General features: G+C 59.0%; 2 protein-coding genes and 1 long non-coding RNA gene across 10 annotated transcripts in view; 2 read left to right on the top strand and 1 right to left on the bottom strand.

The window, feature by feature from the left end:
• ZNF512B (zinc finger protein 512B) overlaps positions 1-3,758 on the top strand; it is a 29,732-nt gene extending 25,974 nt beyond the window's left edge. For all 3 annotated transcript variants that reach the window (XM_065691767.1, XM_065691768.1, XM_065691770.1), the window contains one exon: positions 272-3,758. In XM_065691767.1, the coding sequence (XP_065547839.1) occupies positions 272-565 (294 nt within the window). In that variant the 3' untranslated portion in view covers positions 566-3,758. The remainder of the gene's footprint in view (positions 1-271) is intronic.
• LOC136020606 (uncharacterized) lies at positions 3,688-8,183 on the bottom strand. Its single transcript, XR_010615418.1, has 2 exons — positions 8,024-8,183; positions 3,688-4,295 (listed from the first exon to the last, which is right to left on the bottom strand). It is a non-coding gene; the product is annotated as an uncharacterized LOC136020606 (long non-coding RNA).
• Positions 5,014-25,225, top strand: UCKL1 (uridine-cytidine kinase 1 like 1). Of its 6 annotated transcripts, none has more exons than XM_065691788.1 (15): positions 5,014-5,086; positions 12,144-12,337; positions 12,777-12,883; positions 13,071-13,241; positions 13,429-13,500; positions 14,369-14,558; positions 15,171-15,232; positions 19,962-19,981; positions 22,067-22,165; positions 22,484-22,577; positions 22,790-22,852; positions 23,259-23,381; positions 23,685-23,792; positions 24,174-24,330; positions 24,875-25,225. In XM_065691788.1, the coding sequence occupies exons 1-15, from the start codon at positions 5,037-5,039 to the stop codon at positions 24,949-24,951; spliced, it is 1,587 nt and encodes a 528-aa protein (XP_065547860.1). In that variant the 5' UTR covers positions 5,014-5,036; the 3' UTR covers positions 24,952-25,225. The 6 variants fall into 6 exon arrangements, with proteins under 6 accessions (XP_065547860.1, XP_065547861.1, XP_065547858.1 ...); XM_065691789.1 differs by having other exon boundaries at positions 5,015-5,086; positions 12,147-12,337; XM_065691786.1 differs by lacking the exon at positions 5,014-5,086 and adding an exon at positions 8,415-8,596 and having other exon boundaries at positions 12,147-12,337.
• Positions 25,226-27,193: the final 1,968 nt, after the last annotated feature.

The following is a 27,193-nucleotide window of genomic DNA, read 5'->3' as shown; positions in this document are numbered from 1 at the left end:
CGTGCTCCATCACACCCATCCTCGGGCTACCCTGCTCCATCCATCTGTGTCTCCCAAGAGCAGAGACAGCAGCATCAGTGCTGTGGTAATCTGGGAGGGACATCCCTGTCCCCCTTGGGTGCCTGTCACCCATAGGGCCCATTGTGGCTGCTCAGCACTGGCCAGCAGAGCAGTGATACCAGTGGGGCATGAGGTGGTCCATGCATGGGCTGTGTGTGATGGCGACAGCCCCAGGACGGTCACTAACCCCGGTGTCCCCCCACGGGCACAGAACTGGTTCCGAACCTCCTCAGAGGCCAGCAGGAAAAAGAAGAGCAGGGAACAGCTTTCTTCCAGCAAAGAGGAGAAGAAGAAAAGCACAAACGGGAAGAAAAGGGGGAGGAAACCCAAGGAGAGGCCTCCGGAAACGTCCCCGAAGGGCAGAGAGAACGTGGCAGCAAAGACTAATCACAAGAAAACCCTCGAGCACTGGGAAGGCTCCAGAGGCAGCCCCGAGGGGGACGAGCGTGGCCCCAAGCCCCCGAGCCAGCGCAAGGCAGGAGCCACTAAAATGCCTGAGAAATGAGCAGCTCAGAGACTCCTCTCCGAGGATTCGTTTACAGCCCAGGGTAACAGGGTGGGGGGGTCCCGGTTTTCTGTCCCCCCCTTTCCAATCCCACCTCCCCCCACCCCCCCACCCCCTTTTTACAAAAAAAAAAAAAAAAGAAAGAAAAGCAAAAAAAAAAAAAAAAAAAGGGACAGAAAATCCCATGGAACCACTTGGAGCAAATCCCGGCCCTTGTTTCACACTGGAAAAACAACCGGATCGAGCAAGCTGGACCGTTCTCCACCCCCTGCCCATGTACATACCCCCTGCCCGGCCCTTCCCTCCCTGTTCCCTGACTTCCCTCCCTATTCCCTGACTTCCCTCCTTGCTCCCTGCGCCAAACGGGTGACGCTTGAGTGAAAGAGAAGTGCAATAGCAGCAGGATGCCCTTGGTTGGGCTCTCTCTGGCTGCATGTGCTGGGCTGGGGGCTGTCCAGGCAGGCTCCAGGCTGCATCCCAGCTCCCAGGGTGATGTTTCCAAAGAGGGTTTGACCCATGCATGCAGCCAGACAGGGGCATAGGGATGGCAGGAGGATGCCGGCGGGATCTGGTGGTGCTTTCCTTGGGATGGTGCAGCAGGGACCTGCCCTGCGGTGTTGGCTTTGTGGCTGGCTCGGTGCAAGGGGTTGTTCCAGGCAGTGGAATGAGGCATGGAGCTGGCCGAGCATCCTCCGGACATATGGGGCTGGCTGTGGTTGTGGAGGGGGTGCAGGAGGTGTGAGCATCCCTGGAAGGGGATGGGAGAGGGGGATGTAGGATGATGGGTTGGGTTGGAGGGATTAACTGAATGTTTTGGGAATGGCGTGAGCACGGAGCGGGGTGATGGAGGAGCTGCAGCAGCAGTGGCAGTGCTGTGGTGGCTGAGCCGCAGAGGGGAGCAGCTGATGGAAAGGGTGATTCAGGGTCCCCATGCCAAAGGTGCTGATGGCCCAAAGCAGGGTCTCTGTCCCCAGCTGCAGGCACAGGAGGTGTGTGATGGGCACAGGGCGGCAGCACCAAGTGACAATCGCGGGTCCTGCTTTCGGCTGAGCCCCAACCGCTGCCCAGGCTCCTTCCACTCACCTTGTCCATGGGGCTGGGACCTGCAATGGGTGAATCTCAGCTCCCCCGGCCTCTTTCCTCGGGGATGGAGAGCCCCTGCCCATGCTCCATCCTTTGCTTGTTCGTTTTCCATGGGCTTTCCGTTGCCTCTGTGCTAACACCATTGTACCACCTCGCTCCGGCCTGGAGGGAAGCATCCCTGGAGCGGGATGTGTCTGTCTCCAGACAAAACCAGGCTACCTCTGTCCTCGGGAATCGGGCACATTTCCTCTCAGTAATGGGATGGAAATCCTTAGTTTGAGTTTGGTTTTCCCCTGTGCAGAGCTGGGAAGGTGGCGTCGGGGTGGGGAGAGCTTCGGAGCTTCTGCTTTAATCCATTGCAACCTCAACCCTCAGGTTCCTTCCCTGCTCTTCATGCACTGGAGGCTTGGGATCATTTCCCTGCTCCAAGGAGCTGTTCGGTTGTGATTAACGCCCTTCTCCGGGAGCAGGTTGGCACAGCATGGAATTGGAGTCATGGAATGGTTTGGGTTGGAAGGGAGCTTAAAGCTCCTCCAGCCCCAACCCCTGCCCCGGGCAGGGACCCCTTCCACTGGAGCAGCTTGCTCCAAGCCCCTGTGTCCAACCTGGCCTTGAGCACTGCCAGGGATGGGGCAGCCCCAGCGGATGGTGTGTTTGGAGCCAGGGCTCTTCCCATGGGAGCCAGAGCTCCTGCTCCAGCCACAGCTCCTGGGCTTCGGAGCAATGGGTGAGGAAGCTCCGTTGGTTGCTTTGGTGCTTGTGCTCCATCCGATCTGTTTTGGAGGTGATGCTGGGACCAATCCTGCCCCGCTAGGAAGGGAGCAGGTTGGGAGCAGCAGGACCCGCATGCTCGGAGCTCTGTTGGTCTTTGTCACAATGGGGACGTGGTGATGCTGTCCTGGGCTGTGCCAGAGCAGGGACTGCAGGAAGGGCCGGGGTGAGGGACCCGAGGAGGATGCTCGGGGTGCACATTGTGGCTGTTGGGTGTAAGGGAAGGGGAGAATGGGCAGAGCCAAGGACCAGACATGGAGCTGGGCCCTGCAACCTCCATGGAGGAGTGGAGGGAGCCGCTGGATCCCGAACCCATGCCCCACCATGGGGGAAACCCCCTGGCAAAGCTCCCTTCCCTTGCCCTGGGTGTCCCAGGCTGCGGGTTTGGATGTTCACCCCAATCCATCCCCAGCACCTCCCATTGGGCACAGCACAGGGCGCGATTCCCATTAACATGTCATTACTGGGCAGTGGGAATGGGGGTCCCGGTGCAGATGCTGTCCCCATCACCTCGGAGCTGGGGATGCTCCTCAGCCCCCTGAGGTCAAATGGGAGCTTTTAGGAGGAAGTGAAATCTTCAGGGTATATTTTTCCCCTTAAAAGGTGTTTTTCCCTATCACGCACAGAGGGATGCGTTCTCCCATCACCGCCTTTCCATGGGACACCCTTTACCCTCCTGCTTGGCCATGGAAGGCTCCGGAGTGATGCTGGGAATACCCATCCTATGGCACGAGAGCAGAGATTGTGGGTTGTGCCCATTCGGGTGCTCCCAGTGAGGCAGTGACCACGGGGAGAACCTCACCTCAATCCAAAGGGACAGACGCATCCTTCCCCTTCATCCCCTTGTCCATGGAGGTTTGCAGACCCTGAGGTCCAGGCCCCCCCCCATGTCCTCAGTGCTATGGGGTTAATATAGAGCCAACAAGGGTAGAGGGATGCTGGGGAAGGTGGCGTGGTGGGACCCATGGGCTCGGTCACAGTAAGTAAATGGGGGGCAGAGACCCCCCAGCACCCCCGGGCATGGGCAGCCCCATGGAGCTGGAGCTGCTCCATCCTGGAGCATCGCATCCAGGGGCATTGGGAGCGTTTTGTTCTTTTCTTTCCCTCCTGGAGCCACCCATCCCACGGCACAGCCGGATGTCTCTCGTCGGTGCCAGTTATTAGTGCATAAGTGTATTGGGGGGGGGGAGGGGAAAAAAAGGAAAAAAAAAATAGGAAAAAAAATCCAATTTATCACTTGTAACCATATATATAAATATATAAATATATATATTAAAAAAAAAGTGTTTATTTGCAAAAAGATGGAATTGTTTTAACAGTAAAAGTATCTTATACTAAACTCCCTGTTTGTGATGCTCTGTTTTTGGTAACCATGGACCCCTCCTCAGTGCTGTGCAGCCGTGCCCGGGCGCTGGGCTGGATGTATTGAACAGCTCCATCAATAAATGGGTATGGATTTTGTATCAGCAGCAGCAGCAGCAGTGTTATTGTGCAGGTCGTTGGAGGGGTGGGAGTGGGATCCGAGGGGTTTCTCTTTCCTCAGGGGGTGGCTGAGGGAATATCCTGGTGCATCCCAAAACGGGGATGGGGAGCTCGGTACGTGCGGCATTTACCGTGCACACAGCACCCAATCTCATGTCAACCCCCCCCCTGCAATCTGTCCCTGATGCGACAGAGCATCATGTCCCAGCGCACCCCCTGAACGCCCATAGGAATAAATCCCTCTTCTCTTCCTAACGTCTGCTTTGATTCCGGATCCAGGTAAGCGCCAGGCTGAGCCCCGTGGTGGTGATCACTCATCCCATGGTTCCTATGGATGGTCTCGCTTCCCGAGGGTGATGGGGATCATGGACCCACTCGTGCTTCCACCTGCATCCTACAGCACCCAAACATGCCCATATCATCTACTTGTATCCTACAGCACTCATCTGCACCCTGCAGCCCCCATCTGCATTCTAAAGCACCCAAACATGCCCACACCATCTACTTGCACCCTATAGCACCCATTTGCATCCTATGGCACCCAAACATGCACACACCATCTACTTGCACCCTATAGCACCCATTTGCATCCTACAGCACCCATTCATTCCCACAGCACCCACATACACCCTACAGCCCCCATCTGCATCCTATGGCACCCAAACATGCCCATATTATCTACCTGTACCCTACAGCACCCATCTGCATCCTACAGCACCCATTCGTTCCCACAGCACCCACATACACCCTACAGCCCCCATCTGCATCCTATGGTACCCAAACATGCCCACACTGTCTACTTGTATCCTACATTACCCATCTGCATCCTACAGCACCCATCCATTCGCACAGCACCCACATACACCCTACAGCCCCCACTGCATCCTAAAGCACCCCAACATGCCCACACCGTCTGCATCCTACAGCACCCACCCATACCCCAAGCACCCATTGACGCCCAAACCACCCCTATCCAAAGCACCCATCTGCACCCCACAGCACCCATAACACCCCCTTACACCCCATAGCACCCCCTTAAACCCCTCTCCCTCTCCATCCCCGCACTACAAATCCCGCACATCCCTGCGGCAGCTCCGCCTCCGTCCGCCCCGATCCCGCCCATCCCCGCAGCGCCATGGCCGCTGCCCCGGTGGCCGAAGGGGCTCCAGCGGAGCCGCACGATAGGTAAGGACCCGAACCCGGACCCGTTGCAAGCGTTCGGGAACGGGATCGCGATCGCAACGCCCCGGAGCCGCCGTTTCGGCGGCTCCGGGGCGTTGCGATCGCGGTCCCGTCCCCCCGATGCCACTTCCGCGAATGGGGCCTCCCCATCCCATCGCTGCTTCCTATTCCCGCACCAAACCCCTTCCCCTTCATCCCCACCCATTCATTCCCCCCCCCCCCAATCCCGTTTATTTCCCTGTTCCTTCGTGCGTTTAGAGGCGTTTTCCCTCTTGGCTACAAGCAGCACGAGATGCTGTTGGAGGAGCTGAAACTGCGTGTTTTCCACCCAAACCCCACCCCATCTAAGCGTGTGTCTATGGGGGGAACTGGGAGCTGTGTTGGATGGGTTTGCAGGGGGGTTAGCACCATGGGGCAACTGGGCATCACCTTGGAGCTAATGGCTGTGGAGTGGTAGGCAAGTCGCTCCATCCCATGGAGTTCTTCCATCCCATGGCTGTGTTCTTCCATCCCTTGGATGAGTTTCTATCCCAAAGCTTGGTTTCTCCATCCCACACCATGGTTTCTCCATCCTTTGGGCATATTCCCCATGCTTTGGATGGGTTTCTTCATCCCGTGGCTATGTTCCTGCATCCCATGGCTGTGTTTCTGCATCCCACAGCCCAGTTTCTCCATCCCACAGCTCAGTTTCTTCATCCCATGGCTGTGTTCCTCTATCCCTTGGATGGGTTTCTCCATCCCACAGCTCAGTTTCTCCACCCCATGGCTGTGTTCCTCTATCCCATGACTGTGTTTCTGCATCCCTTGGGTGGGTTCTTCCATCCCATGACTGCATTCCTCCATCCCATTCCTGTGTTTCCCCATCCCTTGGATGGGTGCCTCCATCCCACAGCTCAGTTTCTCCATCCCATGGCTGTGTCTTTCCATCCCTTGGGCAAGTTCCTCCATCCCAACACTTAGGTCTTCCTGAAGCCTTTCCTTATGGAATCCCTGCACATCATCCTCTCTGGCCTGACTTGCTCACAGGGTGCTGGGCTCCATCCCTGTCTCACCCAGATCCCTGCACAGGGGGTTCCTGGTTTGGTGCCACCAGCAATTTATGGCTTATAGGGACCAAAATGATCCTTAAATCCCAAGGAAAGCCCAGTGAGCATCTTCCCAGCACCTTAAGGAAAAGGGGACCCAGCCGTTGTGCTGGCTTTCCTATTTCTCCCAATTTTAAGCCCAGTTCCTGGAGGCTGCAAATAGAAGGGATGGATCCATGCTTAAAAATCATCTAGAAGGAAAAAACATCCAAAACCCAGGAATTTTGGCCTGTGCAGGAGCTCAGAGGTGTGAAAGGGAATTGGGAAGCAGAGATTTACAGAGGAGCTCATGCCAGGAGGGGGGCTCGGGCACTGATGGGGTTTGGAGCCAGTGCAGGAGATTCCCATCCCTGTCTGGGATGTCGGCTGAGCGCTGGGAATGCTGCTCCCATCACTTGGAGCTTTGGAACAAAGGCAGGAAAAAGGGCCCTGGGGTGTGTGCGATAAGGAACAATGTCTGCTTGGGAAGGGCTCCGGGCCTCCAGGCTCCTTGTCCCTTGTCTTTTGCTTCTTCTGTGAGAAGGAATGGGAATTGCTTCCCAAGGGAATTGTGTTCTCGAACTTCTGAAGGAGCTTTTCCAGGGAGAGGGGAGCCCGAGTGAAATCCTGGATGGGGAAAGGTTCCTTTGATCTTCGCTCACTTCGCTGCTCCCATCCTCATCCCGCTGCTCCTGCAGCGCCTTGTCCCTGGCTTCCGTCAGCGCTCGCATTCCAGATGTGCTCTGGGTGATGTTCTCCTCTGCGGGTCCTGCTGCTGGGCAGGAGCAGGAGAGGGCTGGTGCCCCCCACGTTCAGCAGGGGTTTGCTGAGGACACCGGGATGCAGCACGCATTCCCAGCCTCTGGAACACGAGGAGGAGGAGGAAAGGGTTTTCTCCCCATTTTAGCCCCATCCCCAGGCCTTCACCTCTGCTGGATGCTGAGAGTGGGGAGCATCCTCCCCGTACCCGCTCATGGTGGGTGCGCTGGAGCTGAGCTCTCACCTCACTGTGCCAGGGCTCATTTGGTGACCCCAGGACCTTGTCCTGGTGTTTTGGGGCGTCCTCCACCACCTCCTCTTTGTCCCAGGATCCAAGCGCTCCGTGGTGCCGGCTGCTCTGCGCCAGGACCCTTTGCCACGGTGCCAGAGCATCCCAGCCTGGTTTGGGTTGAAGGGACCTTAAAGCTCCTCCAGCTCCAACCCCTGCCATGGGCAGGGACCCCTTCCACTGGAGCAGCTTGCTCCAAGCCCCTGTGTCCAACCTGGCCTTGAGCACTGCCAGGGATGGGGCAGCCACAGCTTCTCTGGGCACCCTGTGCCAGCGCCTCAGCACCCTCACAGGGAAGAGCTTCTGCCTAAGAGCTCAGCTCAGTCTCCCCTCGGGCAGGTTCAAGCCATTCCCCTTGGCCCTGTCCCTATGGGGGTCTCCATCCCCACCCTGGCTGTGTCCAGCTCCGGGTGCTGCTGGCACTGGGTACCGGGCTCCCTGCCCTGCCTGGCACAGGGAGAGGATGCTGGGGGGGGGGGGGGTGTGCATCCTGCAGGGCTCAGCACCCAGCAGGACGTTATTCTTAGCCCGGGAGTGTTGAGTTTCACCCACTTGTTTATCCCAGGGACGAGGGGACGTGTGGGGCAGCTCTTCCCTTGGGAGCTGAGCTCCGGGGGCGGGGGGGGGATCCCAGATGGATCTCCTTCTGCTGGGATCTATGGGAGTGGGAGAAACCCTGCTCCAAACCCCACCCCAGCAGCACCCTGATCCTCATTGGGCTCCATAGGCTGGATGTGGGGTGCTGGTGGGGGCTCCCCCTCCATCCCCACCCCGCACTATCCCCCCCTTCAGCCTCCTCCTCCCCGTTCCCCATAGCCATGCACTCACCGGCTGGGGGGGCAGCGCTGTCCCCACTGAGCCCCCCACATCCAAAGGGAGCTGCGCGAGCCCGATCCTGGGATGCAGAGGCGCAAGGAGCGGGGGGGGGGGTTGGTGTTTATTGCCCTGTGCAAAGGGCGGCGAGGGGAGGTGTCACCTCACCCCCCCACACCCCCCCCCGCTTTGTCTCTAATCAAGCCAGTGCTATTAATATCAGGTAATGAACGTAATCCGGGGTTAAGCCATCCTCTAATGCGCGCCGGCCACTGCACAGCCACAGCAGCGACGCTCCCCCCGCAGCCTCCTGCCTCCTCCATCTTCCATCCCTGACCCCCCCGGAGCTGCTGGCGTTGGTTGGGGGGGGGGGGTCCGTGCCTGTCCCCGTGCTTTGGGGACCCTCCTGTGCATGGCTCCGTGCACCGAGGTTCACCAGGGCCCCCCCGTTGTCCCCTCGCACCAGTAGCAGCAGGAGGTTGGGGGCCAGGGGGTGACCCCCTCCAGCCCTGCTGGGGACATGAGCAGCCCCCCCGCCTTCTCCAGTGTCCGCATTTCGGGGTGCTGGGCCCTCGGCACGGATGGTGGGTGAGTTCCTGCCTTGGTTTGGGGGGGGGTCCGGTGTGTTTCACCCCTTTGCCGTCAGTCCCTGCGTGCTGCAGCCAACCCCCGTGTCCTGCTCCTGCTTCCCCGCCGGCAGCAGCCAAGGGAAGGATTAGCTTCCTATGGGACACATCCCATGGGGGATTTGGAGGGGTGGGTGCGTGCTTGGTGTTCGTGGGGCGCAGGGATGAGGATGGGCGCTGCTGTTTGCTTCCAAGCTCACGGCTGGGGCTTTGTCGTCTTTCCTATGGGATCTGTTGGGACCTGCTGCTTTTCGCCTTCACCCGGCATGGATCTGGGATGGTCGGGAATGGAGGGCGGTGGGATGCAGGGAGATGCAGCACGGAGGGCACAGGGATGGGAGTGCGATGGGAAAGGGGAGAGCGGTGCCCCTCTCACCCCGGTAAATCCACGCTTGGGTTGACAGAGACCGAAGCACTTCCCTCAGACCCCACCACTGAGCATCCCATGGGATCCGGCTTCCTCCTGGCACCCTCCAGCAGCTACAGGGAGGGCAAAGGGTCCGGGGAGGGACGCTGGCAGCCAGGAAGGCTTCCTAAGAGAGGGGTCACCGGGCCCAGGGAGATGCTTCCTTCACATACACCTTGCTGGGGGGTGCTGCTGGTACCCAGGGGTGCACTCTGCATGGGACAGGGACCATCCTTTGGGTAGAGCAACAGCATTAACTGCCTACAGACCTAGAGAGACCCTTCCTCGGGGGGCTTTACTTGCAGGCAGGGGGCATTGCATGGGCTTTGTGGCTTAGAGAGCAATAGGAGGAAACGGCCAAGCGGGATGGTTGGGATGAGCCGTTCCTTCGGAGGGGAGGAGAGGCCCTTCCTGGCAAAGGCAGGCTTGGAAAGCGTCTGCGATGCTTCCAGTGTAACATTAGGAGAAAGTGACCTTTGCAGCCCCACAGCCTCCCCACGGCCCGGCTTGTCTGCCATAGATCATGGGCAGGGCTGGTTGGGGGTGTCGAGTATCCACGTCTCGTATAGGGAGGGATGGTGCGGGCAGGGGTCTGTAGAGCTGGAGCTGGGTGGAAGTCCCGAAGTGTTTGGATAAGGGGCAGAGCCTGGGAACTCTTGGAATAGGGAAGAGGGGAGACTGAGATGGGATCTATGGCAGAAGCTCTTCCCTGTGAGGGTGCTGAGGCGCTGGCACAGGGTGCCCAGAGAAGCTGTGGCTGCCCCATCCCTGGCAGTGCTTACTCCGCAGAGCAGAGCATCCCGAGCATCCCGCAGCGCTCGCCTGTCTCATGGAGACCGGCAGCATTCCCAGAGGAAATCCAGCTGAGCAGCCCCAGGCTCTGGAGCAGGCGCATTCCCAAGAGAGGGGCTGGGACACGGATGAGAGGAGACGGTTTATTTCCTGGTAAACAACTGTGTTTGTGTCACCTCTGCTTCCGTCAAGCCAAAGCAATGCCTGCCTGCACCGGCGGCTGTCAGCCCTGTGATGGGGACAGCGAACGGTGCCTCAGTGCTGCTGGAGGGAGACTGGAACACCCGGTCTGGGTTTGCTCCTCTGCGTTCCTTACGGGATGGGTTGTGTTGGAAGGGACTTAAAGCTCCTCCAGCCCCAGCCCCTGCCACGGGCAGGGACCCCTTCCACTGGAGCAGCTTGCTCCAAGCCCCTGTGTCCAACCTGGCCTTGAGCACTGCCAGGGATGGGGCAGCCACAGCTTCTCTGGGCACCCTGTGCCAGCGCCTCAGCACCCTCACAGGGAAGAGCTTCTGCCTAAGAGCTCAGCTCAGTCTCCCCTCGGGCAGGTTCAAGCCATTCCCCTTGGCCTGTCCCTACAGGCCCTTGTCCCAAGCCCCTCTCCAGGTTCCCTGCAGCCCCTTCAGGCACTGGAGCTGCTCTCAGGTCTCCCCTTCAGGAGCCTTCTCTTCTCCAGGCTGCCCCAGCCCAGCTCTCTCAGCCTGGCTCCAGAGCAGAGCTGCTCCAGCCCTCGCAGCAGCTCCATGGCCTCTGGGCTGGCTCAAGCAGGTCCGTGTCCCTCCCAAGTGATGGTTGGGGTGCCCAGGGCAGGGGCAGGAGCTCAGTAAATCCCAGTGAATCCCTGTCTCCATGCCAGGGATGTGCCGGTTTGGGAGATGAGCATCGTGTGCCAGTGGGATCCTGCTTGGTCACAGAACGTGTGTTCAGAGATATCCCATCCCGGGATCCCGTCCTGTATAGATGGCTGCTCCCAAATCTTCCATTTTATCTGAAATCACCCTAAAAAAGGCTGGGAGAGGGGAAGGGAATTAACCTCCATACCAACCCGGCTTAAACCCAACCCCAAAGCTGCAAAGCCCTGCACTTTAAGCCCTGTTAAGAGCAAAAAGCCCCACAGAGCTGTACCAACCCGTGCTGGGTTTGGAGCCTGCAGTGCCCATGCTCTGACCTTGCATCGGTTTCACTTCCAGCCCTGTCACGGATGGGCAGAGGAGCTGCATGAGCAGGGAGCGCCCTTTGGCCCTTCTCATAGGGAGGAGACAGCCCTTGGTGAGCAGGGGAGGAGCAGGAGCTGGTGTAAATAACCCCCGCCATGGCCGTGCTTATCTCCTGGCCAGGGCACCCCGAGCACCTCCCCGCCGCTGCTGTCCCGCTGCCAAGCTGGAACGGGCTCCGCAGGGTGCTTTGTGCCTCTCCCGTCCTGGGGCTGTGGTGGGAGGGGAGATAAGAGGGAGGCATTCATCGGCTTCAGGGCTCCGCAAGCACAGCAAAGCGGCTGTGAAGGGCTCGGCAGCCCTTAGGTTCAGGCCTGAAGATGGGGGAGAATTAGAGGTTTGGGTGGGGATGGAGCGCTCCGAGTGGGTGCGGAGTGCTTGGGAGGTGCGGGTGGATGGGCTGGAGCTTGTGTGTTGGGCTTCCATCCCCCAGGAAGGACCCTAAGGGCAGCAGGGCAGGTTATTGCCCTCTGTAATAGCCCCTGTCCGTGCTTTAGAGAGCTCACCGGCGTGTTCATTAACACAGGTGGTCCCCAAGCAGTAGGGCTGCAGGAAGGGATGCTGGGGGGGGACTCTTCACTAGGGACTGTAGTGACAGGACAAGGGGTAACGGGTTCAAACTGAAACAGGGGAAGTTTAGATTGGATCTAAGGAGGAAATTCTTTCCTGTGAGGGTGCTGAGGCACTGGAATGGGTTGCCCAGGGAGGTTGTGAGTGCTCCATCCCTGGCAGTGTTCAAGGCCAGGTTGGATGAAGCCTTGGATGGGATGGTTTAGTGTGAGGTGTCCCTGCCCATGGCAGGGGGTTGGAACTGGATGATCTTGAGGTCCTTTCCAACCCTGACTATTCTATGGTTCTATGATCCTAAGCGATGCCTTTTCCAGGTCCAAACTGGTCCTGTATGACAATTCCATGATGTTTGCCATGGGATCGCAGAGGGATGGGCGCCGGCAGCAGGGGTGCACTTTCTCCCCCTTTCCCATTGCATCCCTCACGCATGCAGCGTGCGATCCCATGAAGACCCCGCTTCCATGCCCCAGGAACGCAGCCCCTTCCCCACCGCTGGTAACCGAGCTCCTTCCTCTCTCCATCCCCAGCAGCAGCAGCGCCGAGTCCCTGGACCGGCTGTACCCACCCGTGGGCTCCACGAAGCCCCCTCGGAAGCGGACCACGAGCCAGTGCAAGTCGGAGCCCCCGCTGCTGCGGACCAGCAAGAGGACCATCTACACAGCGGGGCGGCCGCCCTGGTACAACGAGCACGGCACACAGTCCAAAGAGGCCTTTGTCATAGGTAGGCAGCGGCAGCGGGAGGGGATTCCTGCCCCACAAGCAGGTTTGGCTCCTGATTCCAGGCTGGGAGTTGCAGGGAGGGTGCCCGTGGTCAGTGCAGCGTTGAGGGGGAGCCATGGGATTGAGCCTGCGGATGGGGGTGATGGGTTACAGCAGGCCCTGGGCACACCACGGTCTGTGCTCGTTGTTCCCTCTGCTCTTGTTGTTGGGGTTGTTACGAGTTCCCTGGGCTGGTCCTGGTGCCGGCTCTCCCTTTGTTACACAGAGGGTTCCCAGCCTTTGCTGTGCTCATTGCTGGCAGGTACAGCTCGTGCCGCTCGGCATCTTCAGGGGAATCTCTGGTTCGATGCTGTCCCTCTGCGGGTGCTCCCCCAGCAGGGCAGGACCAGGGCTCTAGCCCATGCTTGGGGTTGGTGCCTTCATCCCCTTTCCCCTGGCAGGCCTGGGAGGAGGCAGCGCCTCTGGGAAGACCACGGTGGCCACCATGATCATCGAGGCGCTCGATGTCCCTTGGGTGGTTCTGCTGTCCATGGACTCCTTCTACAAGGTGAGGCTGCCCTTGTCCGCCCAGGCCGATCCTGATGGGAAACGCGATGGGGCTTTAGCATCAGCCTCGTGTTTTCCCCTTCAGCTGGCTCCTGGGACACGGGCAGAGGTCGCTGGGGGGGCGGTGGGAAGGGAAGGAGGCTGCTGATGGGGATGGCCCCGTGCGCTGACCTCTCCTCTGTGGGCAGGTCTTGACCAAGCAGCAGCAGGAGCAGGCGGCCAGCAATGACTTCAACTTCGACCACCCCGACGCCTTCGACTTCGACCTCATCATCGCCACCCTGAAGAAGCTGAAGCAAGGCAAGAGCGTGAAGATCCCCATCTACGACTTCACCACCCACAGCCGGAAGAAGGAATGGGTACGGGATGCTGAGGGGCTGGGACAAAGCGGGGGGGGTTGACTGAACCCCCCCCCCCAGCACTGGATTTTGTGGGTGCATTTTTGGGATGAGCTGTCACAGTCGTTAACAGCCCAGAGAGATGCCTGGGCGTGGGATGTCTCTGCGCATGTGTTCTGTGCCTGACTGCATCCTTTTGACCCCGCAGAAAACCCTGTACGGTGCCAACGTGATTATCTTCGAAGGCATCATGGCGTTTGCAGACAAGGAGCTCCTGAAGGTGAGGAAGGGTTTGGAGCTGCTTCTGGGGAAGCCCAAGTGCCGCAGCCCCTGTTCTGCAGCCCAATGCCACAGCACAAAGAGTCCCAAGGGAGACACCTTGGTCGCAGCCATTCATTCCCAGGTACTAGGAGCAAGCAGGGACCTGCTCCCTGGCAGTGGTTGTGCATAGATAAGAAGGAACCCCCCTCCATGCGGGATGCGTGCACAGCCAGGGGCAAAGCTGCTGTCCTGCCGCACGAAGCCTGGTGTTCCTAGCAGGGGCTCATCCAGCGCGTGAGGCTGTCTTGGGAATGATGTGGATAACATGAGCAGTGCTGCAGGAGCAGGGAGCAGCGCACACTCGGCTGAGCTCACCCAGGAAGTTTCCTCCTTTCCCAGTGGATCGGGTTGCACTTTCCTGGAGCAAGGATGACCTCCAGTGGGCAGCTGGGAAAATCGGTTCCCAAGAGCATCCCTGCTCTTGTCTCACAACTGGGGGCAGTGGCGTGAGCTGACCCCCCTGTGCTTGGCTCCCTCCCAGCGTCACAAGCCAGCGCTGCTGGGTTAAGCCAGGGATGAAATGTGCCGTGGGTATTAAATTCCCTGTCTCCTCCTTGCTCTTTAATAGCATCCGAAGTGTGGGAGCTGCTTGGATGTGGAGGTGGGGTTTGGGGGAGGACCGGGGTCAGGAGAGTGAGGGCTTTGCGTTTGCTGGCTTCAGGGGGCTGCCGAAGCAAAGCTCCCCAAGGCGAATCGGAGCTGAGCTCTGTTATAGCGGTGCTGCGCTGCGCATGGGGCTCAGCGCTCAGGTTGCGGCTGGGGGAGAAGCTCTCTTTGAGTTACCCATCGAACCGGGGCGGGGTGGGGGGGCTTCGTTCCCGTTTCAGCTCCTGGATCTGAAGATCTTTGTGGACACGGACTCCGACATCCGCCTGGTGCGGCGCCTGCGCAGGGACATCAGCGAGCGCGGCCGCGACATCGAGGGCGTCATCAAGCAGTACAACAAGTTTGTGAAGCCCGCCTTCGACCAGTACATCCAGCCCACCATGCGCCTGGCCGACATCGTCGTCCCGCGAGGTACCGCGCCGGCCGCACCGGCACCGGAGGCACCGCATCCCTCTGCCCCTAGCGATGCTGTGCCAAAGGGAAGGTCCCTCCAGCCTCATGTCTCCGTGGGGCCAAAAGCAGGTTGCAAGGGGAAAACCTGCACCTTTCCCTCACCAAACCACCTGAGTGGTTTGAAAGCTGGAGGTGCCTTCAAGAACAGATTGCTAAATAAGAATTTTGTAATCTTCGCATTGTTTTATTTGTTTTTATGGTTGTTTCTTGTATTATTTTGATTTCTTTTTTAATTTCTTACTCCATCGAAGCAGGAATGTCTCCTGCTTTTCCAGGGAAGGGTTCTTTGGGGAAGCAGGGTAAGGAGTGGGTCTGAACACAGAGTGGGACTTCTTAGAATCCCAGCCTGGTTTGGGTTGGAAGGGACCTTAAAGCTCATCCAGTTCCAACCTGGCCTTGAGCAGTGCCAGGGATGGGGCAGCCAAAGCTTCTCTGGGCACCCTGTGCCAGCGCCTCAGCACCCTCAGAATTAGATCCTAATATCTAAACCTGTGGAAGAAACCTGTTCCAGGCACTGCTGGCTCCGTGTCCTGACCAGGCCGTGTCTCTTTTGCTTTTGGTTCACCCCAGGCAGTGGAAACACGGTGGCGATCGACCTGATTGTCCAGCACGTCCACAGCCAGCTGGAGGAGGTAAGATCTGCCTGGTCCTGCGGCTGCTCACAGTGGTGCCACTGCAGGACGCAGTGCTCCGGGTGCCATGGTCATGGCTTGGCTTCCTCCTGTGCTCCAGACGTGTGAGGACATGTGTCCCCATGCACTCCTCCCAGCCCTGCTCCCTGTGTTTCAGGGAAGGAGGCTGCCTTCTCCCTGTGCTCTGTTAGTGCAGGGCTCCTCTGGTCCAGCAGCAGATTCCTTCCCTCCTTTGGGAGCAGGTCATCTGGGGACAAACCAGCCGTCCTCCAGTGATGGGAGTGATGTGATGTACCTGCACAGGGAGAGATGTACCTGCACAGGGGGTGATGTACCTGCACAGGGAGAGAGGTACCTGCACAGGGAGAGATGTACCTGCACAGGGAGTGATGTACCTGCACAGGGGGTGATGTACCTGACAGGGAGAGATGTACCTCCACAGGGAGAGATGTGCCTGTACAGGGAGTGATGTACCTGCACAGGGAGAGATGTACCTGCAGAGGGAGTGATGTACCTGCACAGGGAGAGATGTACCTGTACAGGGAGTGATGTACCTGCACAGGGAGAGATGTGCCTCCCTGCCTGCAGCCCTTCCAGAGCCAGCATCACCCCAAACCCTGCAATACTTCATTCTCTGGCTTTTCATCTTCACCCCCTTGCAGACACTGCTGCAGTCTTGCCAGTCAAGAGCCCACTTTCCCACTTCTGCATTGGGTGCAAACCATGGGTTTCAAACCCCAAAGTCCTGTCATGTTTGACACCCAAGCCCTGCTCCATCACTTCCCCATCGCTGGCTTTAACGAGTCATCTTCTGGGGGTCCTGGGCCAGTCCTGACCAGTGGTTTGAGCCTGGCACCATTGATCACTGCTGTTGTTTGATCAATGGTGTTGCTGTTCCTGAGCAGCAGCACCTCCTGCCCCATGTTTGTAGCTTGGATGTTTCATTGGTGGAGGTGCTCAGAGCGATGCAAGGAGCATGACCTGGAGTTGGAAGCACCTGAAAGTAGTAAAGGGCGTGATTCCTGCAGGCCTTTCCTAGCCCCCAGGCAGCAGGAGCCATTTGGCCCCTGATGGGAGCTGGCAATGGCAGCATCGTGCTTCCCAGTGCCTCAAGGAAGGGACCGCTCTTAGGCAAAGGCATCTTGGCAGGACCCCATCCCGGAGCATCCCGTGCTCCATAGGGCTGCAGTTGGGACCTTCCAGCTGCCTGGAGTTACAGCACTGAGGTCTGGCAGGTTGGGAAGCTGGCTTTGAAAGTCTAGGTCATGGGAGCATGGATCAGAGCCCCGGTGTTGTCACTAGCACCGGGATGAGGAGGGCACAGGCCAGGAGGTGGGCAATGGATGTTTCTCCCATCCTCTGGCTGGACACTGCAGCCAGCAACCACAGCACCTCCTCGCCAGGGTGCTGCTGTGAGGGGTTGGCTTGGGGGGGCTTTCATTTACCTGGGGAGGGGAAGAAGGGGAAAAGCCTACCTGGGAATGCAGGAAAATATTCCTATTTCTCCTTTTCTTTTGTCCTGAATCGCCCCTGGTGTTGACAATGCTTAATACCGGTTGCATTGTGTCTTTGTGTTGCTGCCGCAGCGTGAACTCAGTGTCAGGTAAGAGCCCCTAACTCTGTCCTGTCTGTGCAGCCAGAGGCATTTCCAATGCCAGGCACTGCTTGGCCTAACCCTGACCTGCAGTCGAGACCGAAGCTGCCTTGTCCTTGTCTTTGGGACCAGCAGGGACAGGGATGTTCCCTAGGGATGTGTTCATCCTGCAGGGGTTGAGCCTTGAAGGTGGGGCAGGAGCAGGTTTGTGAGCTGGGGACCCCCAAGAGGGGAGGTTTGCGTCCTGGGATTCTCTCTGACTTCCCACCATCAGAGCCATCCTCCATCCCTGATGGTTAACCATCATTAACCATCATTAACTATCAGTTAGCAGATTAACCAATGTGGCTCGAGGGTGGCGGGAGCCCTGGGTCCCTGCTGCATGCAGAGATGCTCAGCTCCCAGCCTGATGAGTCCCACCTTCAGCACGGAGAGAGGTACCCGCTTCCCTGCAGTGCCTAAAGGCCCTGCAGCGACTGCCTGGGGACCACAAGAACTCTTGTGCCCTGATCCAGCAGGATTCCTGATTCGGCAGTGTCTGCGGATGGATGCTATAAAGTGCACGTTGATTTACTCAGCCTCTTCAGCGTGGGGATGCAGATGGGGCTCCAGCTCTCCTGCTCCCAGGTGTTTGTGTAGGAAGCAGAGGGGATGCATTACTGCAAATGGGTTTCCATTTAGATTCCGTCGCTGCACAGAGACACTTGAGTAACCCTAAAATTCACATTGGCCGTACAAGAAGCTTTTAAAATACCTGAGATGAACAGGAAAGGGCTTGACTTGTTTCTGCTCCAGCCTGGGTGCTTTGTTTTACTGCTGTTGGCTTGTCTGACCCCAACACGGGGCCTGACGTTTACCTGCAGAGAGTGAGAGCTTCCCTGTGTGTCTGCAGGTCGAGGTGGGAAGGTGCCCTTTGGGATGGAGAGGAGGCTGGTGCTTTAAAAAGGGCAGCGATAACATGAAGAGGGTAGATGGATGTGTATGTGTATACACGTATATATGTATATATGTATGTATATATGTATATATACTTGTGTTATATATATATATACACATGTATAAAATTCCTTTCTCTGCTGTGATTCTCCTCTTTAATCAAAGTGCACTCAGCACAGGCAACTTTTTGGTGCACCTTATATCAGGTATTTGATAACAGGCCAAGTAAGTACTGGGAGTGTCAGGATAACAGGTTTGGAACGGGACCTCTGACCTGCACAAGTAACTCTGGGATAACCACGGCCACAGTTTTATGTCCCAAAGCTCAGGGGCTTATTTGTGCCTATGCCATAAAGTCTGGGAGGAAGATTCCTGCAAAACCCAGTCTGTTTGCACTCCTGGAATCCTTGTGCTGTGGTTCCCCATCAGCTCCTCTGCGCTCCCGAGAGGAGCGAGGGGGATGGAGATGCATTGAAGTGAGATGCGCTTGGCAAACACGGGCCTTTCATCTAGAGCAATTCCCTGTGCTCTTGTCGGGGATGGCTTCATCTAAATGTCAGGGTTGTTGTTCCGATGTCACCGCCTTTTGGTGGCCCTGGGGACGCAGTGAGGCCTTTGTAGCTGGTGGAATAAAACCTGGATGCTTGGATCTGGTCCCAGTCCGAGGTGCTCCTCTGGTCCTTGTGCTCCCGGCTGCCTCTCCTGGCCCAGAGCGTGGCTGGGATGGGCAGGGAGCTCCTCTCCCTCGTTCCCAGCTGATCAGACGGGTGAATTCCAAGGAGTTTAATGGTGCCATTTAAGGACCTGTTCTCCTCCTGTAGTCACTGCCTGCTGAGGAGCATCCTTGCCCTCCTCAGTCTTCCCCCAGAGCACAGGTCAGACCTTGGTGTCCTGGCAGCTGGGATATTTCTTTCCCGGCTTGCCGCATGCTTAACCATGTCATTACGTGCAGGCACTCCTTCCCCATCCGTGCCCAGGTGAGTATTTCTCCTGGAGCAGCCCTGCCACCGGGACGCAGCACTCCCAGCCCGGTCCCATCCCTCCTGCGCTATTACAGCAGCCAGCCCAGCTCCTGGAGCCGGAGCTGGTTTCAGCCCATTCCCCTCTCCCATCACTATCCCCCCCCCCATCCCAAGCTCTGGATCAGCTTGGCATGCCCTTTGCCAGTTGTGTCTTTAAATATCAACCCGTGGCGCAGTTTAATAGCCCTTGTTTGAAATGTCAGCCCTGAAAGCCAGCCGCCGTGCCTGTTTGAAATGCCTTGACTGCATTAGCTCCTTTGTAGCTGGATGCCTCTTGTCTGCTTCCTGCTTGATAGCGTGCTCAACAAAGAGCCGAGGATGTTCCCTGAAGCCTTCCTGAGAGATGGGCTCCCCTTTCTCTCCTCTGTTTCTTTCTTTCCTCTGGCTTTTTTTACCTTCAAAGCTTTTGTTCTTGGGGAGGGGGCAGGGGGGGGAAACATCAGTTTCCGAAGCGGAACGTGTTCTTGACGTGCTCGGAGCTGCCCGCCTCAACTTTCCATTGTGGTCCTGGGGTGGGGACAGGAAGCATCACTCTCAAACCAGGCTGCGTGCAGGTCGTGGTGGCAGCGACCTGCTCCCTCCATCCCTCCCAGCACGGCTGGACCCGGGCTATCACCGCAGGGAGCACAGTTATGGAGGGGTGACTGAGCTCTTCTCTCTGCTCCACCACCTCCAAGGGGTGGTGATGCCAGGGCAGGCACTCAGGGAAGGGAGGTTTTCCTTCCCTGGTCAGAGCTGGGTTTCTCCCTGTGTTCCCAGTGCTCGCAGCATCCCAGGGCTGGAGCAGATCCTCTCTCCAGGAGGGGGGCACCCACGTGTGTTCGCATGGATGCGGGGCAGGCTGGAGGAAGGGATTGCAGCACTTCCCTCCGGGCTTTGAGAGCTGCAGGGATGGGACAATGTCCCTGCCGTGACTCCGGGCTGGTGAGAGCGGATGGAGCCAGGATCGGAGCCATGCAGAGCAGCCCTGACCTGACTTGGTCACCCAGGGAGGAGCGCTGGGGTCTGCGGGGCGGTGAGGAAGGTCCAGGAGCCATAGATCAGTCGGGGCTTCTTTCCCCCCTTGGACTAATGACGGTGCTCTCTCCTTTGTTTCATGTCACGTTTGTCCCTCTCCCTTTAAACTCTCGTGTCTCCTGTCTTGTGTCCCTGAACATCCCTCCCACCCGGGGACCAGAGGAAGCTGCGCTGGGATATGTGAGGAGACAAACGCTAACAAACAGCAGTGGTTTTGGTTGTGCCACTAATACCAGGGATGGGGACAGGGGCTGTGAACCGCGGCACTAACCCGGGCGGATGGCTCACAGGGTCCTGCTTTGCTGGGGCTGTGCGGAACAAACCGGGCTGGAGGGACTGGAGAGAGCATCTTTATCCCAACCCCAGCGATGGGACCTGCTGCTGTTCCCGGTGGGGATGCCCGCAGCACTAAGTGCTTCCCTGCTGTTGGGGTCGCATCCAGCACCCAGCACCAGTCCCTGCAGGGGTGTTGTAGGAAGGGGTGGGTGACAAAACACTGGCAGCGTTCCCCATGGGGCTGTTCATAGCTCGGGATGCAGGAGAGGTGTTCCCAGGGTGGGTACCAGAGCAGGGAGCCCTCACTGGCAGCAGCAGCAAGGCGCAGGAGCCGGGTCACACCGGGTCTCACCTGAAGCACCACAGAGACCCCGCAGGAGAGGGGCCGTGATGTGGTGGGATGGCGCGACACGGACCTGGCAGTGATGGAGGGATGCCCATGGGAGGCTCAGGGCTGTGATGGGCAGGAGGCAGCCCTATGGGCTGTGAGCCTACAGCTCCTCTAGTTTGGGCAGCAGCGCTTTGTCACCTTGGCAAACCCATCAGGGCCATGAGTGTGTGGCTCTGTGTTGGGGGGGGTCAGTCTCTGCCCCTCCTGGAAGCAGGCAGCCCCGTGCAGGCTCCATCCTCTACCAAAGACGGGGCTCAGATGCTCACCCGCTGCACGGTTCTGCATCCCTGGGGTGGGTTCAGGCAGGGCTGTGCCCCAGGATCCATCCCCAGGCCAGGTCTGGCAGAGGGAAGGCAGGGAGCTGCCGGCAGCACATCCCTGGTGCAGGAGCATCCCTGAGGGCAGCTAACCCGGGTTTGGTGACTGACGGGGAGCTCGCTCCAGCGGCAGCAGGGCCAGGGCCTTGAGGGCTGCTTGTCCCAGCGAGGCAATGGGGTTTGCAGGCAGCAGGAGCCCGTGTCGGGAGCACAATCCCAACACGATTCCCATGCCGGGAGTGAGCTGTCATGGCTCTCAGGAGCGCTCCCTGCATAGAGGCTCTTTGAAGCCACGCAGGAGCTGGCAAAAGCAAGGAGCCCTTAAGTACCCGCAGGCCTTGGGAATGTCTCGTTTGGTGCTGGTTGGCCAAGACCAGGAGATGGCTGCGTGGATGGAGGCCTCAAGTCACCCAGCCCTGCCCTCCTCCATTCCTGCCAGGCATCTTCTCTGTCTTCTTCCCCGCTTGTGTGCCTCTGTGTGTGTGCGATTAACCCAGGTTTCTGCTTGGTTTGAGCCTCAATCACCCGGTGCTTCCGTCTGTTTGCTCCCTTCTCCTCCCAGCATCTCCCTGTCCGGGATGCAGCACGTGTGTGATCTGATGCGTGGCTTTCGGACCCCAGCCCTCCTCCCAGACACAGTTGCTCGTCCATCCTGCCCAGCCCTGTAGAAGCCAAGTAGATGTGACCTTCATCTCATGGCACCGCTCTCAAAGAGCGAGGTGACTAACGGGGCTCCATTGTGTGCTTCCCAGTGAACGGTGTTCCCTTGATCCGAGAATAGCTCCGCTATTGGTTCTGTGCGGATGAGTCACACAGAGCCAGCCCTGGCCGGCCCTGAACTCTTGAAGCTGTTCCCAATTTGGGGTCAATTCTGTCCCTGAATGGACCAGGCCCTCTCTGCGGTGGTCTCGTTCCTGACACCGTGAGCCCGGCTCCTGTCCTGTTCCTGGGGCAGAGACAACCACAGCAGCCCCTCCTCACGCCATCAGTTCAGGACCCACCAGGGATAAGACTCCGGAGCAGGAGAAGGGTTTGATTTTACCTTCCCCTTTCTTCCCGATGGAAACCACGATGCCCAGCGGGAAGGGCAGGTCCTTGGTGCGCGGGGTCCCTCTGGCTCCAGCGACCACCATTCCCGGGAGCAGGTCCCTTTGCCATCGCAGGGCTGGACGGCCTCGCTGTGCGCTTGCAGTGGGAGATGACCTCTGGGAGGATGGCTCCGGCCGTGCGCTGTGCCCCAGCCTTGCCCAGGCACCTCCTGACCCTCTCTTTGCTTTCCAGGGCCGCCCTGGCCTCTGCCCATCAGTGCCACCCCCTTCCTCAGACCCTCAGCGTGCTGAAGAGCACCCCTCAGGTGAGGGGCATGCACACCATCATCAGGTAAAGCCCTCCCCACCCCGCTATGGCTGCCCCGGGGTGGGATGGGGCTGGGCTTTGGGCTCCCACATCCACCTTGGGGACGTGGGACAGGGCAGGCAACGGTGGCCCTGCGGGGAGGAGCCGTGCTCAGGGTGCTCCATGGCCTCGGCAGCAGCTTTTGTGCTTTCTACCTTCAAGCTTCCACCGCGATTCCAATGGGTCCCGTGCAAACAAGGCACCGGGCAGGGGTTGACCTCGTCCGCACGGCCCCTGGCTCTGTCAGCATCTCCCGGGGCACGCTTTGGTCCGCAGCCCACGGTGCCTTTCCCTCCCCTCTAGAAACAAGGAGACCAGCAGGGACGAGTTCATCTTCTACTCCAAGCGGCTGATGCGGTTGCTGATTGAGCACGCGCTCTCCTTGCTCCCGTTCCAGGTGGGTTCAGGGCTGTAGCTGCGAGGCACCAGGCGCTGTGATTCCTCTCCCACTGGGGAGCTGGGATTGTCCTGGCGCTTCTCCTCCAGCCGAACCCACGTAGCAGCCTTTTCCTCATGGAGCAGAATAAGGCTCCCCTTGGCCGTGGCTCTGGGTGCCTCCTCTGAGAGCTGCATCAGCCCCTGCTAACACTTCTCACATGGCTTTTGCAGAGCTGCACAGTCCAGACCCCTCAAGGACAGGACTACGAAGGGAGGACGTACAGTGGGAAGCAAGTAAGTGGGAGCAGAAAGTACTGCTCAGACCAAAAAGTCCGATTTCTGACCATTGGAACTAGACCTTTAAGGTCCCTTCCAACCCAAGCCAGTCTATGACTCTATGATTGTACCCCATGGGGTCGCACTGAAAGCCGCGTTGATGCAGGGGAAGGGCAGCCCTGGCCTCTTGGGGCTTGCAGCAGGCCTGGGTTTGGTGTTTGCTCTCATGCCTATGGCTGGTGGCCAAGGTGCCACCAGCAGCATCCCTCTGCATCCCAGTTGCCTTCGCACTGGGGGAGCCAGGACTGACACAACCCCATCGGAAGCGCTGTGCTTTGGGGTTGCCCATGAGACACCCCCCCCCCCCCCGCCCCGGTGCCATGTGGGTGCTGTGCAGCTCCCGCCCCATCCCTATGCACCGCAGATCACCGGGGTGTCCATCCTGCGCGCGGGAGAGACCATGGAGCCGGCGCTGCGCGCGGTGTGCAAGGATGTGCGCATCGGGACCATCCTCATCCAGACCAACTGCAACACGGGCGAGCCGGAGGTAGGGCCCCCGGTGCCACGGGCGGTGCCGGGGGTGACTCAGGGCTTTCCGGATGGAGCTCTTGAGCCATGGGAGTGCTGGTGCTGGCGGGGGGGGGAGTGCGCTGAAAGCTTCTCAAGTGGGCTTTGCCAGCAGGGTTGTGCGTGCAGGGGTCCGAGCGCGTGCGCCCGCGCCTGGCTCCAAGCTGGGGTCTGAGAGGTGGAGATGCAGGAAGGAGGCTTCCCCCCGGCCCCCAGCAAGAGGAGGGCTCGGGTTTGTTCCGCTCGCCTGCAGGCTCCAAGCTGCTCCTTTCCCCCTGCCCAGCTCCATTACCTGCGGCTGCCGAAGGACATCAGTGAAGACCACGTCATCCTGATGGACTGCACCGTGTCCACCGGCGCAGCGGCTATGATGGCAGTGCGGGTGCTGCTGGTATGGAGAACACTGGGAGCGCTGCGTGGAGTGGGGGGGGTTCGTTCCCAAGTAACACGCAGAACATCAGGCACGGCCATGCTGGGGGGGGCTGTGGGGTGAGGCTGGCTCCTCCATGGGGAGGATGGTGTGATGGGGGACGGCGCAAGCTGGGGTGACCGTAACCATGTGCTGACCAGGTCACCCCATCCTCGTGCAGTAACTGATGGGATTTAGTTGGTTTCTTGGTTCTGTGAGCAGTAACCCCAGCTGGCCACAGAGGGGAGGAGAAAATGTGGCTCCAGGAAGGCCATTGGGTGCTTGGAATGCTGCTCGCTGGAGGAACAGGCCATAAAGTTCCATAGATAGCCCTACCCCAACGTGTCTCTGCCTTTACGGTAGGATCACGATGTCCCAGAAGACAAGATCTTCCTCCTCTCCCTGCTGATGGCAGAGATGGGTGTCCACTCAGTCGCCTATGCTTTCCCCCGGGTGAAGATCATCACCACTGCTGTGGACAAGAAGGTGAATGACCTATTCCGGATAATCCCTGGCATCGGTGAGTATCTGGGCAGGAATGACCTGGTTTGGGGGCTGTGGGGGGGGGTTTGGTGCTTCTGGCCCACTCACCAGAGGAAGTGAAGCCCTGGTTGTCAGCAGCAGCTTAAGCGTGGCCTTATTGGACTCGGTACCCACTGCCTGTCCTGGGTCCTGCTGCCACGTGGGTGCTGGAATCGATGCAGCCGCAGCCTTGTTGGCAGAGGGAGCTGCTCCCCGTGGTCCTCCTCCAGCCCCAGATGGAGAAGCCGAGCTGGGCCGTCAGGAGCAGCCCCGTGCCCCCCTCATTCCCTAAGCTGCCACCTCCAACAAGCTCCTCCAACCCAAGCTCCCTGTGTTCTGTCCTCACCTCCTCTGCGTCAGGAAACACCCCTGCCAACGGGTGCTAACGCAGCCTCCGGGCTGCTCCACTTCTGCTGCTGCAGCAGCTCTGGTGCTGCTCAAGCTGCCGGATAAACCTGCTCCCGTTTCCCTGCCTGCTGGGGCCAGCAGGATGGGTCCCGGCGCTCCCTGCTCTCTGACTGCATCTCCCTTCCTCCCCGCAGGGAACTTCGGTGACCGGTACTTCGGCACGGATGCTCCTCCGGACTGGAGCGACGATGAAGATGCTCTCAGCACTTAGGGATGTGGAAGTGCCACATGGGCCAGGCAGCTTCAGCACCGCACCTTAACCCCTTCAGCCCCTTGCAGAGTTCTCCTCACCGAGCATAGATATTTTTTTCCAGCTCTTACATTGGAGATGTAGGGCCTATTTTTTCAGAGAACACAGATCCTCGTTTGTGCCCCAGCGTAGAGCGGAGGTAATTTATTTTAATTTAAATACTTGCCGATAGATAACTTATTGCAGAGGTTTTATAAAGGAAAAGAATAAATTTTTCTCTCTGGTTGCTCTTGTATGGAGCTGCTCCTCGTCGCTTCCATGCAGGAAGTCCCTGGGAGGGACGATGCTGCGGGGGGGGGGCTGGAATGATGCTCACTGCTCAGCCTGCGTGCTGCTAGCAGGCAGCAACTCGGGGAGCACTGAGGCTCTTACACCCCAGGGAGAGCCTGGCTATGGGATGTGCTGGCTCTGCCTGATGCTACCGAGGCAGGGAGGGAGCCTGCACCTTATGGGAGGTGGTGGAAACAGAGAGAGCTCCCCGCTACCCCTCTGCAAGGGCAGGGTAACCCCCCTCCAAAGCCACCACTCTCATTCCCCACCTCCCTCCTCTCACTGCCATGCACTACCATGCTCTAGATCCAAGAGAAGAGCTGCTACCAGCTCATCACGGCCGCAAGGCAGCTGAAGTTCAGCTCAGATCAGCTCACTCTTTAGCTTAAGCAGCACCAAGCCCCTGTTGCAGTTCAGCAGCCGAAGTGCGTCACATCTCACCCCAACAGCAGCTTGCTCATCCTGAACCAGAGCTGCTCCGTACATGGTGGGCAGCAGGAGCATCTCCGAATGGTCTCCAGGAAGCTGTAAGCGGGCTCAAGGAGGCTTTGACCCCTGTAGCTGATTCAAAGCACCAATGCAGCATCCCTGTGCCAAGAGGAGCATCGGGGCTGCTCCGGAGGGGGTTGATCTGTCAGGAGGGGGGGGGGATGTTCTCTTTGCCTACATGCTGTGACCCAGGGGTACCTCGGTGTGGGCTCAGGTGCGGTGAGCCCGCAATAGAGACAGCCTCAAGTGGATTGAGGAGCCAGCACAGACCCAGCTCCCTGCGGGCGCCTGGAGCCAGCCCCGGCACTCACCAGTGCCTGCTGAATACAGTGCCTGGCGTAGGTGGTGCAGAGCTCCTGAGCACAGCACGGCCGCAGCGGCAGCACCGGCTATGGGGAGAGCAGCCATGGGATGAGGGCAGCAGCACCAGGCACATGGGCCCAGGGTCGGTGGCTCCTTTCCCCACCGTGCTCAAGCCACCGTCGTCCTCCGTGCATCAAGGCCCGGCAGACCCTGCTTGAGCAGCGCCGCAGCATCCTTGAGTGGGACAAGAGCTCGTGTGGGTCTTGAGCTGGGTTGGCCCCCTGTGAAGATCCCACAGCGCTTCCTTGGAGGGAGAGTGGGGGGAAGCAGCATCCTCCATCCCAATCCGCGCACCCAAACCCCTTTGAACACCATGGATGCGGCCCCTCATAACAGCCCTCCATTTGTCCTCAGCAGATCTGCGTCTTTCCCCAGCAGATCCCTGTTTATCTCTGGAGTTCTGCACTCTTCCTCAGCACGCGTGTTTTCCTCAGTAGATCCATGTATTCCCTCGCCAGATCCGTGCTTTCCCTCAGCAGATCCACCTTTTCCTTCAGCACATCCACACTTCCCCTTAGCACATCCACATTTCACCCCGGGTTCGGCCACCACGCGGCCATGCTCTGCCTCAGCAAACCCAACCCCATGCCCACACCAACGCTTCCCCTGTGGCCGGCGGCTCCCACTTCTCAACGTGGCTCCTTCCCCTCCCCTCTTTGAGGTGCCAATGGTGACTTCAGCACCACCCCTGTCTCTGGTGGCTTTGACCCATCACCATCACCTTCATCCCCAGCAGCCACCCCGGTTCCCCTCTGGAGAACCCCCACTGTGCCGTTCTCCCCCCCTGCACCTCAACCATCGCCGTGAGGTTCAATGTGCTTGTGAGCGGTGCTGGCAGCATCACCACATCGGAAACCCTGTGTGGGAGGGATGCGGGCGCGCTCCTCCCTTACCCAGGTACCCATCCGAGGCAGCAGGGGCATCCCGCCGGGGCCACCGGTGCTGCCCACGGGGGTCACACCATCTACAGTGAGAGTAAATGGGGTGCTTTGCTGAGCCCTGATGTGATGCCCGGTCCCCAGACCCCGACTGGAGGCACGCACCCAGCTCCAGCTCCAGCTTGCTGCCTGTGCTGACCATT

Source organism: Lathamus discolor, chromosome 11 (assembly GCF_037157495.1).
Source record: "Lathamus discolor isolate bLatDis1 chromosome 11, bLatDis1.hap1, whole genome shotgun sequence".
Classification (NCBI taxonomy): Eukaryota; Metazoa; Chordata; class Aves; order Psittaciformes; family Psittacidae; genus Lathamus; species Lathamus discolor.
Note: the sequence above shows the minus strand (reverse complement) of the source record. Positions and strands in the feature narration are given on the sequence as shown.

Bases quoted from the DNA above. Each gene is read 5' to 3' on its own strand.
- UCKL1 (XM_065691784.1), top strand. From the start codon at position 8,529: ATGAGCAGCCCCCCCGCCTTCTCCAGTGTCCGCATTTCGGGGTGCTGG. The intron at 8,597-12,143 runs GTGAGTTCCTGC...CTCCATCCCCAG, and splicing joins GCCCTCGGCACGGATGGTGG to CAGCAGCAGCGCCGAGTCCC. The intron at 24,331-24,874 runs GTGAGTATCTGG...TCCTCCCCGCAG, and splicing joins CCGGATAATCCCTGGCATCG to GGAACTTCGGTGACCGGTAC.